Here is a 14,592-nt window from a genome sequence, read left to right as displayed (position 1 = left end):
TGATTCTTTTACTTTAAGCTATTTGTGTCTTTAAAGAGTATTTTTTGCATGCAGCAAAAAAATAGGTCTTGCTTTATTATTTAATGTCAACTTCTGAATTCTGGATTGGGATTTTCAAACCATTTATATTTAATGCTTAGTGAATTATGAGGTGCTCCACTAGTCTCACTAGAAATCCCTCTGGGTTGCTCTTTCTCTGGCCTTGGGTAGTTTTCTGATGTGTGTACTAATCAGTACTCTAAATACTCGAGGAGGCTCTCTGCAGATCTTCAGGGTTCTCCGTGAAGCTGTGTTCTGGTGTGTTGCCCTGTGAACTCTGGCTGCCTTGGTCTCCCTGGAATCTCAGCAACATCTTTTCGACTCGGGGATTCTACTAGGTTCTGTGCGGGTTCTTTTTCCCTCTGTTGCTGTCTAGAAATCATCTCAAAATAGTAAGCTGGGGCAGCTGTAGGGTTCACCTCATTTGTTTTCCATCTCTCAGGGATCCCTGTTCTTGGCTGCCCAGTGCTCAGTGTCTTGGAAACACTTGTCTCATACTTTTTGTCTTTTCTTTACTGATTGTTTCAGGTGGGAGAGTAATCTCGTGCCTGTTACTCCATCTTGGCAAGAAGTGGAAGTATAATGTTTTGATCTTTAAAGTTTCTCTCAGATCAAGAGTGATACTACTTCCTAAAATGTACTTCAAAGAAGATGACTGGAAAGATGTCTCTCAAGCAGCTTTTAGACGAGTGCTCTCCATGTTTCAGATCCTGATTAGAGGCCAGAGGCTTAGCCTAACTGGAAAATGAAACATGCACTGATTCTGATTCACTTTTGATTGATGGAGGATCAATCAATGTTTAGGTACTTTTAATCACAGTAACATGGTTAAATGTATTTTAAGATGCTTTGACATTAACTCTAAATGCCTAAGAAAGACATCTGACGTATAAATATCCATAGGGCTTTGTCTAGCACAGAGGAGGCCCTCTATAAATACCTTTGCAGTGAATGAACAAATGATTGATTATGTAGAAAACTTTGACTTCCTGGAACTTCTATCAAGAATTCTACATTTATCATCAATCACTTTCAGATATCCCAGATAATAGCAAAAGATTCACAGGGACCTAATAAGAGACTTCTGATGATGACTCTTGTGAATTTGTGACAAATTATCAAAGTCCTGAAAAATGAGAAAACAGTTAATATTTAAAGTCTTCCCTTTTGAGCATCAGTTTTGAAACTACAAATTAATATCAAGATTTTATGTACTTATATTGTTAAATAAGTCTTTCTATTAATTGCTCTATTTTAAAAATGAAATTCACTAGGTTTGATTTTCAGAATTGTAATAATCTCAGAGTGAAGTCAAAAAACTTATATTGTGGTAGTTTTCACTCCACTGAAATACCCTCATAAATCATGTCTACAAACCATATTTTTGTATTATCTCTAATCCATGTTGACTCATGCAAGATGCCACTTTCAGAAAGAGCTTCAGCCAGAAAATAAGATAAACATTAATTCTATTGATGAATTAAATTTCCTTATAACATGTTTCTTTTAATTACGAAACTGAAGATGTTAATGAAACGTTGGGTCAACAGAGCATTTATACTTGAACTTCAAATTTTTCAGCATAATGTCTGATCCTTGGTTAGTAATTTTACTTTGTAGTTGGTTATTTCTAACTAGACATTTTTTCAGTTCCTCATTATTGATTTTCAAAGCACTGGAGTTCTTGATAGAATTCTTCTTTCATCAAGTAAGAGAAATTTTTACAACAATCATTTCTTACTAGTAACAATACTACATTTCCTGTGTTTTTTCAGAACATTTACACATCGTTGTCTCTGCCCTTTTTCTGTCTCCATCTTGACGAGCTGTAAAAATAGCCCACATTTTTAGCTGCAAAAATTTAAGCACAATAATCGCTGTATGGCCTCACTGTAGAGTCTTTGATTGTGTAAGAATGCTGATGGTTAGACATTGATCATGTTTAAAAGATTTTCAGTTTGGTTCAACAAGCAGTCTGCCTGTATGCCAGATACTGTGCCAGGCTATGATGATACAAAGACAAATAAGACAACTCATCTATAATTGAGAAGCTTATTATCTAGACTAGCAGTTTTTAACTGCAGATTCTCAACACCCTAGTATGTTACAGTGAGTTGTGAGGTGTGCTAATATTATACTACCAATATTAGTAACGAGACTGGTTTTAAAAATTCTTTGCATGTTATAAAATAACCCAGAATAGCTACTGCCCTAATCACTTCACTTCTACTCACTTGTTTTCTGGTATGTTCCTGCTATGATGTTAACCAAGAAAAGGATGAAAAAAGTATGTGTAGCGTATCCCAAGTTTGTTAAAAAAAATCACATGGACAAATGAGGTATAAAGATGAAAAGAGTAATTAATGTAATATTTAAGTTATTCAGTATACAAAATGTTAACAGTGGTTCTCTTTAGTTGGTAGAATTTTCATTATGTCATTGAAAGTAAATAATTCAAGATAATAAAAGAAGAGTTGTACATGGCTAATTACCATATAGACTGCAAAAATAAATTTCCATAGGAGTTCAGAAGAAGAAGAGACTCCTCTGAGCTGGAAGGGCCATGGAGGACATTATGAAGAGGATGTATCTCAAGGATGGATGACTGCTGCAGAGAATTTAAGGACGTGCTAACCCATAACCCCATGGAAGCCAAGAAAGTCCTAAATCTGGTTCAATGTCACCATACCCACCTACACTGACTCTCACTGAACATACTATTCCAGGTGTATTCAGATCTGGACCAGGTATCTGATTCTCCCTATTATATTTTAATTTATACAGCTTGCAATCAAAGTAGTTTTTGGCAGCTTCACCACACTAGTGACTCACACTTGCATTCAACTAAACCTCCCAAGTTTGTCCCTCTTCATGATGTGTTGAGTAACATTTCTCCCACACGGTGCCAAGGTAGCTGTTTTGCTGAATTTGAGCATAGCACTGAACATTTAGACTATTTAAAGTCATCTTTCAGATGTGGCTGAGATTTCCAGATCACTGAGCTCTTTCAGGATCCTAACTCCAAGTGACTAACACAGTGCATCCTTCCAGTCTCGACTCCACCCGAAAGCCTGATGAGCAAACTCTTCAGGCTCTGTGCGGGTTATCAACTGACTGCCCTTAGCTTTGCAGTAATGGAGGTGGACCCTGTAAACACTTCTCCTTTGCCAGATGCTGCAATGCTAAGCTTTGTCAGTAGAAGGCCCAGAGGGACAGCAGGGGAGGGAGGGGAGTTCGTTTCCCTGGTACTTGTATGCTCCCCCCAGCAGGCTTCTGCAACTCACAGCTTCTATGGAAGTTCCTGGTAGCCAGCAGCCCTGGGACCTCCTCAAGGGCAGGTGGGCCTTTGAACGGCATCACAGGATGATGACGCTGGGCACCATCTCCCAATGAATGGGTACCTTTGGAACCCCTCTAGCCGGCTTCTCCCAGAACTTGAGAGGGCGGATTCACAGAGAATTCCGCTGGCACAGAAACCCCAGCAAACTGCTCTGCCGTCCAAAGATCCACAACTGCACCCCTTCTAACAAGGTCTCCATCTCAGCTTTGCTGTGGAGCATCTTCTCTTCTATAGAATTCTTCTTGCTCTTTACTAGTCAGTCCTCCATTACTCCAAACCTCCATCACATTTAATTATTTATATTAGCTTTTCCTGTTCAAGGAAAAGTTATCAAACTGATGGGTCAGTTTATAAAGAATCCACCTGCAATGCAGAAGACCTGGGTTTGATCCCTGGGTTGGGAAGATCCCCTGGAGAAGGGAAAGGCTACCCATTCCAGTATCCTGGCCTGGACAATTCCATGGACTGTATAGTCCATGAGGTTGCAGAGTCAGACACGACAGAGTGACTTTCATTTTCACTTTCCTGTTCAAATTCTGTGTGATTTTTTTATCTCTTGATTAGACCATGACTGACATAGGTCATCATTCAAAGCATAGATAAAAATCTTGCTGGGACAGAGATATGGACAAAGCTCCCCAAATCTTCCCAGTATATAGTAATCTACTTAATAAGGCAGGAAATTTGGTAATATATCATGGAAAGATTATCACACAAATATCCCCAGTGTAGTATGTGGAGGTTATTTGCTGGGGGTGGTGATTATTTGGAGAATTCACTTATGATGACAGCTCTTTTCTGCCCATACAGCTTCCTGCGACTGCTTCTGCATCTTTCCACACACTGGCTCCCTCTTGTCATTCAGGTTTTAGTTCAAATTCCAGCTTCTCAGAAGAGCATGCCCTGACCACGTCATCTCAGCATGATCTCTAGCCCCTAGTCAATCTCTATAACGTCATTCATTTCAACTTCTTCATGTTATGTACTGTATGTACTTATTTATTGTCTGTTCTTAACTTCTTGAACATCCACTGCAGGAGAGAACTGTGCTCATCTCCCTAACACCTTGCTCAGTGCCTGGCGCACAATGCGTGCTAAGTCACTTCAGTTGTGTCTGACTCTGCGATCCTGTGGACTGCAGCCCATCAGGTTCCTCTGTTTATGGGATTCTCCAGGCAAGAATACTGGAGTGGGTTGCCATGCTCTCCCTCCAGGGGATCTTCCTGACCCAGGGATCGAGCCGGGGTCTCTTACATCTCCTGCACTGGCAGGCAGGTTCCTTACCACTAGCGCCACCTGGGAAGCCCACCTGGCACATAATGGGCACTCCTTAAATATCTGTTGAATTGAGAGCACTTTTCTGTGATCTAAGATAAATGAGATGATGTGTTATCTTTTAAAAAGCAATCTATTAAGGTTTTACACTTCTGAGTTATCCATCAAGGAACTGTGCAGTTAGAGGCTTTATAAATCACAAGCATTTCTAGAATTGCTATCAATGTAACAAAACCAAAGGAAAAAGTCTGTAATCCTCCAAATTAAATGTAACTTGTTATACTGATATACTACTTACCAATTTTGTTTTTTCCTTCTTCATACTTTATTCTTTGTAAAATATGATGTACAATTCTACTTCTTGTGGCATTGTTGAAGAAAGTGTCTTTGTTGTGTATGATGAAGCTGTACACACATATTGAAAACACAGGTTAAGGACTGATTGGAGCTGAGGGATCTAATCTTTGATATAATTTGCTGTGACTTAGAGAGCTGTGTCTTCTGTCTGTCACAGAGAGGGTAAGTCTGGAATAGCATGAGGAATCCCCCACCCCCCACCCCAAGATCACACCAGAGGCAAGAGGCTCATGAATCTTAGCAGTTTTGGTTCTCAACCTCCCAGTCATTTACATCACTGTGTTAGGAAAGAGCTGGAGCTAAATACAATTAAGAAACTTGCAACTAATAGCAAGTCCATGCCTCACATCCTGTTTTTTTCCTCAGTAAGGTCATCAGATAAATTCAACTAAAAATTCATTTTGCTTTTATCTCCTTTTGTCTTCCACTTCATTCTCTCCCATGTCATAATCACAAGATTTTTCAGGAATTTTAACATCTGAAACTGGCTTGGGTGATGGACACAGGTCTTAGGTAATAGCTCTGGCCTGGCTTAGGGCTGAGTCACTAGAAATGGCCTCTGTCCGTTCCTTTCCCACATTCTCTCCTGGATGGACCACCCCTCTGCTACCGTACTTAAGATTGCTTCTCTCTCAGCCAAAGGCCCACCCCGCCTTGACTGTTTCTGACAGGACTCATATGAACACACACACACACAACACTGAGTTTCCCGGTAGGTATTCCTACCCTGAGCCAACATAGAGCTTCCAGGACCACACAATGCAGCATGAAGTGGCCAGGTCTTCCCCACCCAGTAATGAGTTAAATGGTCAAATATGAGAGAGACTGTAAGTATAATTGCTTCATAAATTATAGTTTATTACCTCAGCAGACTTTTATTCAGTATGTTGCATGAATTGGACACTATGTAAAGGCTTATCGATGGTGGCAGTCATCACCCTCAAAACTCAACTCAGAAGTCACTCTCCTCAGCAGGTCTCCCAAGCCCTCTAACCACCCTTCTGCTCTCCAGGGAGTTCACTATTCATCTTCTCTAAGCTATTTCTTGTCTTGCAAACACATCAATTTACTGATCATTCTGCATAGTCATGTATTTATTTTCATTAATGAATGCAGTAAACGGTTATGGAGAACACTCTATAAGGTAACGACTATCCAGTAGGAAATAAAGCAGATAAAATCTTTGACCGTGAGAGGCTTACCGTCTAGTGGGAAAGAGAAACCACAAAGGAAAGGAACATGAGGCAGATACGGGCAGAATCAACCTCCTTGTTCATGCCTTTTCCCACATAAGACAAAAGGCTGAATTGTAATAATTTCTGTAGCCAGAGGAGCTAGTGAGTGGCTAGTACACAGTAAAGGTATAGGTTTTTGAATAGCAGTAAGAGAATGTTTGTGTGAATTTATGTTGGAAATTGCTATTAATTTTTTTTTAAATAAGATGAATTCTTGAGAATTACTCAAGTCATCTAGATAAAACTGGCCTACAGAAAGAGTGGTCCAGGCATGGGGTTTGACTGTGGAACAGAATTGAGGATGTGAGGTTGGGATAAAGGAGAAAAAAGCCAGAGAATATGAAGACAAAATGTAAATCGCATGGATGGATTCCTTGGATACAGCTTTCTGTTCACTTCTATTGTACTTCTCTTGTATTCTGCTATGGAATTTACTTCTCAGAAAAAAGTAACTTGACTTGGTACAGGAGAGATAAATGTTATGTGGGTAAATGAGAAAGCAGCAGCATTTATCTTCTCTCTTCTCCAGGGCTGCCTGAAAACATTTTATGGCGTCAAAGAGGAAGAGGGGAAAACCGAGAGTTACAGCCAATGTAGTTCCTTTTATCTTGCTCTCCTCTGCTTTTTCACCTTATTTGAGATAGACTATTATATTTTAACAACCATAAAGATGTCATAAAGAAGTAGACAACAAATAAAAAAGTCCGTTTTGACTCACAATTTTAGATAACTGAAAGCTGATAAGCACAACCATGCTTGACAAGACAATTCCGGGCTAAAAGCCCATGTCTCTTGCTCCTCCATTAAATGATTTTCTGCTTCCTTTTTTTTTTTTTTTAAATAGCATCTCTACATTTTGTGAGCTCATGTAATCATCCTCTGTAATAAGCATCACAGGCGAACCTCACAATTCTGTTTTCCTCTCCTTTACATCTAGGTCATACCTGGATCCTGGCGATTCTATAATGGGAACAAATATAGAGAAACTGTACTGCCGGCCACCAGCTCCAGATATGGTAACTCATGCCATGCTTACAATAACCTGGGAGGAAAGTACTCTGTAGCCCCCACATTACAGGAGAAGAATCAGAGAGGTTAAGTGATACACCCAATGTCACTCAGCTAATAAGAGACAGAGCCCAGATATAAACGCAGGCTGTCTGGCTCCAGAGCGCTCATCTTATCCATGCCATTCACCTGCCTCCCTGGGACAAACTTCTGACCCCTGGAGGTCAGCTCTGCTGGAACTATTCTCCTTGCTTCTTACTTATCCTTAGAGCCCCAGCTCAGGTCACATCTTCCTCCAAAAGTATTCCGTGACCCCCCACCCTCACCCTGAAAAGTATTATGGTGCTACAAAAAGAGAAGGAAGCAGAAAACCATTTAATGGAGGAGGGAGATGAGCTTTCAGTTCCAACATCACTTCTGCTTTCCCTTAAGGCTTGGAAGTGAGATAGACCTCAACCTGCACCCCAGCTTTGTCACTTACTATGGGGTGTTGGGACCATCCCTCAACTTCCCTGGGTCTCAGTTTCCTCATCTGTGGGATGGGATAAAACTGGAATCATCCTCCAATAAGATTTTTGCAGAATCAGGTGAGATGATGAGCACTGCTGAGCCCTGTCTGGCACTTAATAGGCTCTCAGAGTCAGCTGTACCACCCTTGTTGCTCCTATAACTTGTATATAGAACGTCTCTGCTTACATGACTTCTCTGTATGAGCTTCTTTAGAGCAGGGACTGGCCGTGTGCGTCTCTATTTCCAGTACTAGTACAGGCCTGGGCACGTGACAAGCTCTTGCAGTCGGCTCAGTGAGAACAAGTGAGACCTTCCGGAGACCCCGAGTTAACATGGGGGTCTCCTGCTCCTGTGCTGCTGTGTTGAGTCGCTCAGTCGTGTCCAACTGTTTGTGACCCCACGGCCTGTAGCCCACCAGGCTCGTCTGTCCCTCGGGATTCTCCAGGCAAGAATACTGGAGTGGGTTGCCATGCCCTCCTCCAGGGGATCTTCCCAAGCCAGGGATCGAACCCAGGTCTCCTGCATTGCAGGCGGATTCTTTACCGTCTGAGACACCAGGGAAGCCCAAGATGGGGGTCTAGGAGACTAAATCTCATCTCATTAGACCTTGACCTCCATGTCTGCTTCCTATGAATCTTTCTACCTTCCATCTTTCCAGCTACCCCATGAACCATTCTCTCCATGTTACTTGTCTAAGGATATTCTTGTAGTGCATGGAGCCATCTCATTTTCTCTGTCACTCCTTCAAACTGGAGGTTTAAGAGGAAGAACAGTGATGATGTCCTACATCATGATTCTCAAGCTTCTCTTAGCCACTTACAAAACAACCCTCTCCAAATGAAATCAGACACAAGCACATGCATGCATGAACCACACACCATGTAAGCTGAGCTGGTTTGACAAACGTTAAGACCTGATGCTTAGTCTGTGAGGTGTCAGCACTCTACCCAGGCTTAGAAACTCAGCTCTGCCTTCACACACTGCTGATGGGGCAGCAAACAAGCACAAATTCTATGAGGGTACCTTGACCAGGTCTATCAAAATTATTCCTATATCCTCATCACATCTCCTCTGACCTAGCGATTCCCCTCTAGAAATTTATTCTACAAGTATGCTCACCCACATGCCAAGTGGCAGATGTACAAGAATGTTCATCCTAGCATGGTTTATCATAGCAGAACTCCAGAAATGATCTAAATAATTCACCAGTGGAGGAGAGGATAAACAAATACTGGTAGAGCTCTACGATGGAACGCTCTGCAGCTATAGAGAGATTAATGATGCTCAGTGCAGATATTAAAAATCTGCAAGGTACTACAGGGCAAAAACAAGGTTCAGACCAGTCACACAGCTATCTTGGTCCAAAAGAAAAGCATATACATGGAAAGAAGTACATAGATATACATACTGACATATACGTTTGCCAGTGCATGAACAGAAGGACTATGGAAGGATGTATAGACATCTGGATACACTGGTTGCCTCTGGGAAGGACTAGGTGACTGGGAAGGTAGGAAAGGAACTTTACTGTAAGCACTTAAGAAATTTTTATAGTAAGTAAAAACGATACTTTTTTTTTTTTTTTTTTTACAAAAAACAGACATTTTAGAAAAAAGAAAGTTTAAAGGGAAAACTGCAATTTCTCTTCTAAGTCTGTTCTTACTTGCAGAACAAGTAAGAACCATTTTCGTGGTGAGGAGAGGAATAAACTGCTGAATTGGTAGAGGATCAACTATAGGATTAAGGCTCTAAACATCTATCTCCTTATTCTCCCCACTGGAGTGATTCTGTAATACACAATAATTGAAGTCATACAATCAGCAATTCAAAAACCAAATGCCTTCCTCCAAATCTTCCTGTTCTTTTGTAAAAGGAACCACTGGAAGCCCAGGTCTGCTAATATGCATGTGTGTATGAAGGGGACTTTCTCGATGCTTCCATCTTGCCCTGTGAAGGAGGCCCTGCTGACCTGCTTACTAAGTATTGAGTGGGCCTGAGCCTGAAGCTCCCGCTGACTCCCCTCCAGGGTCTCTCCTCTCTTGCCTTCCCTGGAGGAGAACAGCTCTCGATTTTCACTTGGGGAGGTGCCAATCTCCTTTCCTCTAAAATGGAAGGTTAGGGTTAGGAATATGCTGTGAAACTGAGGTTTAACTCCAGACCTCCTTGGGCTGTGGTCTCTAGAGACCCAATGAATGTTGCAGAAACTGTCCCATTATATCACAGATAAATTTTACTTTTTTCCCTCTAACTTAAAGATTCTGAAAATCAGTTTTATTCTATAATTACGGTTTCTTTTTAATTGTTACTACTTTGGGGAAAATAAAGGCAATGAAGATGCTTTTTAAAATTTGGCTTAATGCCTATTTTATGAAATTTCTGCGACTGGTAAAAATAAACAAGGGTCCTCCAAGGTATGAAAATCTCCATGGTTTAAAACTTCAAGTGGAAAATTTCTCAAAAAGCATTTAACTACCTATAGGTGGTGCTGTTTAATTATGTTAGATTTATAGCTACATCACTGACTTATAAATTAAAAATATAAGGCATATGGTAAAGAAAGAAACAGAACCAGATAATTAATCAGAGTATGCTTCTTGGCCTTAGAGTACAGGGGCTTGAAGCAACTGCCCCACTGGGTTTCAGAACCGCTCTGTTCCTGCTGCCCTCCACTTTGAACGGAAGCCATCTACTGTAATTATCCTGGGCCCATTGCTCCTTCGGTTTCCCAGGTGGTGTAGTAGTTAAGAATCTGCCTGCCAATGCAGGAGATACAAGAGATGCAGGTTTGACCCCTGGGTTGGGAGGATCCCCTGGAGAAGGAAATGGCCACCCCCTCCAGTGTTCTTGCTTGGGAAATCCCATAGATGGAGGAGCCTGGTAGGCCACGGTCCATGGGGATGCAGAGTCAGACATGCCTGAGCGTGCTGCATCTCTCCTCATGGTCTGTTGGAAACATAACGGGCCGCTGACTTGCTTTTTACATGAACAGGCCTCTTGTCCAAGAAGAACTCTCCCTGAAGATCTAACCTGAAGAACTATCCCTGCTTCCAGGGATTCTCATCCTCAACTGAACCTGATGTTGGAACAAAAGATCCTGGACTTTGAGCCTAATGTCATATTGGGTTGAGACCTCTGGGGATCCTGAAATGGGAATGAGTATATTTTCTATGTGGGAAAAACGTAAATAAATTTTATGCCAGAAGGAAGACTCTGGTGGGGTGCAAAAACAAAAAACAAAAAACAGCCACAACTCCTCCCATTCCTGTATACACATCCCTTTTTGATGTGAATTTTTTGCTTCTTCCATTAAGAGGTAGAGTCTCTCTCTTCACCTCTCTGAGTGAGTTTTGTGACTAGGTTTCATCAACAGAATGTGGAAGAAGTGATTTTTGTGAGCTGAGGCCCAGGCTTTGAGCACCCTAGAACAAAGCCCCAAGGCTACCAACATACAGAAGTCTGACTAGCCTCTCTGAAGATAAATGACCACATGGGAAAGAGAAACCCAGCCACAAGCACGCACCACCCACCAGACACAGGAAGGGAGACAATTTTAGACTGTCCAGCCTGGTGGAGCAAAGAGATGATTTCAACCTCATGTTGACTCCAGCTGAATCCAGTAGAAGAGCTGATCAGCTGAACCCAGCACAAAATGCTCAAAGCATCATAAGCAAATATAACATGCATTGTTTTAAGTCAGTGAGTTTTACTCTTACATGGCAGTAGATGACCAACAGATCAGTCTTTCATGATGGCTGAAATTGTACTATTTCATAATACAAAAAGAAAAGTGAAGGTGAATGCCTTAAGGATAAATATTTCAGGAAACTTTATTAATTAGATTTTTAAATAGACACCTCTTTTTAACAAGCAGAAACAAAGGTGATACAGTTAATTGTCACTTAAAGTGAGTCCTCAAGTTAATAAAAATCTAAGTAGGAACAAAGCAACCAATTAATTTTTTATGTGACGAGGCCTATTTTGATAGTTTTGCAGGCTTTAGGCTACTGCAGGGCGATACCTAACTCATTTTTTTCTTGGCTGCACCATGCAGCCAAGGGATTAAACCCAGGCCCTTGGCAGTGAAAGTGTCAAGTCCTAACCACTGGACAGCCAGGAAATTCCGCTGACTTCTTAAGAATACTGATATGAGTAAAAGGATAAAACGACTCTCAGACTAAATATATGCTATTTATCTGATTGGTAAAAATTTTCAAACCCTTTTTAGATGATAAGCTACTGGACTAAAAAGCAATGTGAGATGTTTTTATTCCAATGGTCATTCCTAATCATACTTCACAATCTTACCTTTGCTATTTGAATAATAAAGGCAAATTAAGAAATACTTGCTCTTGAGACTTTTAGGTAAAGATGGAAAATTAAACACTTGCATTCAATTTTTTTCTCTCTTAAAACCCCATGAAAACAAGAGTAATGTTTGTGTTTAAATAGAGGTGTACCACTCAAGGGACAGGGATAGCGGAAAACAACAGCAAAGAAGCACTGGAGTGTGAAAAGCAGACAGACAAGTGGTAACAGAGTTAGAAGACCAGAAAAAGCTGAACACTAACCCAGCTCTGGGGAAAACCAAGAAAAACTATGTATTTATGCTACAAAATCTCAGAACTGGGACACAGTGACCTCTAGAAGTAGTCTGCAAGGGATGCTAAAATAAGTGCTAGCTGAAAGTTGTTTAGGAAGATGCTAGATCCCCAGGTCCTCACTTGTACTCCAACAGAACGCTGCGCTGCGCTTAGCCACTCAGTCATGTTTGACTCTCTGTGACCCCGTGGACTGTAGCCCCCCAGGCTCCTCTGTCCATGGGGATTCCCCAGGCATGAACACTGGAGTGGGTTGCCATGCTCTCCTCCAGGGGATCTTCCCAACCCAGGGATCGAACCCAAGTCTTCTGCATTGCAGGCAGATTCTTCTCCAGGTGAGCTACCGGGGAAGCCCTCTCTAAGAGAATATTGGAGCTTTTTTCTTTTTCCTTTTTTTTTTTAATAGGATAATACAATATCTGAACTGAGACATTCAGGCATAGTTAGGAGTATGGGTATCATAGTAAAAACTGGAGGATCAAGTGAATATTTGCATTCTAGAAGCTGAGACTCAACTATCTTCAACCATTTAGGCTCTAAAACTCTAGCAGCTAAGCCTTGACTTTCTGGGCAGAAGACTGGCAAATACTTCTCTGGGGAATCTGATGAGCCTAAGATAAAAAATCTAAAGATAGTGACACTGGAGGCTTTAAACTGAAACCACTCAGCCATAAGGCCCACATAAGTTGACAGTTCCCACCTTACACTCTGAACTTCTCTTATTTTGCATTTCCTATTCTTAAATATGAACAGTCAGGCAAAGATTACCAGGTATCTGAAGAAATCCATTAACATAAAAGAGAATAATACAAGGACAAAAACACAAGGAGAAAGAAATATGTTAGAAAAAATTAGGCTCTGTAGAGTGATGAAACATTTAAAAAGTCTATATGAATAAAGGCTGTACATGACAAGCCCACAGCTAACATGCTCAACAGTGAAAAACTGAAGGCTTTTCTTCTAAGATCAGGAACAAGATAAGGAGGTGTACTCTCAAAACTTTTATTCATCATAGTATTGGATGTTTACTATACTTATTGTGATGATCATTTCATGATGTAAGTTAAATCATTATGCTATACCCATTATATAGTGCTATATTTCAATTACATCTTAATAACTGGGAAAAAAAGGAAAAGAAACACCAAACTCCCCCCACCCCTCCATAGTATTGGAAGTCCCAGACAGAGCAATTAGGCAAGAAAAAGAAATAAACGGCATTCAAATTGGAAAGGAAGAAGTAAAACTGTCACTATTTGTAGATGACGTATCATTTACAGAAAACCTTAAAGACTCCATTAAAAAAACTATTAGAACTAACAAATCCAGTAAAGTTTAGAATACAAAATCAATATACAAAAATTTGTTGCATTCCTATACACTAATAATGAACTATCAGAAAGAGAAATTAAGAAAACAATCACATTTACAATTGCATCAAAAATAATAAAATGAGGTGAAAGACCTATACACTGAAAACTGTAAGATATTGATGAAAGAAACTGAAGACAAAAATGGAAAGATATTTCATGCTCATAGATTGAAAAAATTAATATTGTTAAAATATCCATATTGCCCGAAGCAATCTATAGAATTTAACTGCTCTCAAAATTCCAATGGCATTTATCTCACAAATAGAAAAAAATCCTAAAATTTGTATATAATCACAAAAAAAATCCTGAATAGCCAAAGCAAGCAATCTTGAGAAAGAAGAACAAAGCTGGAGGTATCACATGCCTTAATTTCAAAGTACACTACAAAGTTGTACTAGTCAAAACAATATTGTATTGGCATAAAAGTAGACATATAGATCAGTGGGACAGAATCCAGAGCCAAGAAATAAACTCATGCATATGTGGTCAATTAATTATTGACAAAGGATACAAGAGTATACAATGGGGAAAGGACAGCCTCTTCAATAAATGGCACTGGAAAAATTGGAAAGCCATATGTAAAAGTATGAAACTGTACTACTATCTAAGTCCTGAAGCCGTAAAACTCCTAGAAGAAAACATAAGAAGTAAGCTCCCTGCCACTGGTTTTGGCAATCATTTTTTTTTTTTTTTTGACACCAAAACCAAAGGTAACGAAAGCAAAACTTAACAAGTGGGAGTACCTCAAACTTAAAAACCTCTGCACAGAGATGGAAACCATCAACAAAAAGACAATCTATGGAATGAAAAAGCATATCTGCAAGTCATATATCTCAAAAGGGGTTAATATCTGAAAT

General features: G+C 40.3%; 1 protein-coding gene across 1 annotated transcript in view; it reads right to left on the bottom strand.

Annotated features, from left to right (window-relative positions):
• The window catches only part of ANO4 (anoctamin 4), a 424,034-nt gene that overhangs the window by 90,579 nt on the left and 318,863 nt on the right, over positions 1–14,592 (bottom strand). The window contains exon 11 of the mRNA XM_043441305.1: positions 4,953–5,059. Coding sequence (XP_043297240.1) covers positions 4,953–5,059 — 107 coding nt within the window. The remainder of the gene's footprint in view (positions 1–4,952; positions 5,060–14,592) is intronic.

This window comes from Cervus canadensis, chromosome 21 (assembly GCF_019320065.1).
Source record: "Cervus canadensis isolate Bull #8, Minnesota chromosome 21, ASM1932006v1, whole genome shotgun sequence".
Taxonomy (NCBI): domain Eukaryota; kingdom Metazoa; phylum Chordata; class Mammalia; order Artiodactyla; family Cervidae; genus Cervus; species Cervus canadensis.
The sequence above is the reverse complement of the archived record's forward strand: the minus strand, read 5'-3'. Positions and strand labels throughout refer to the sequence as shown.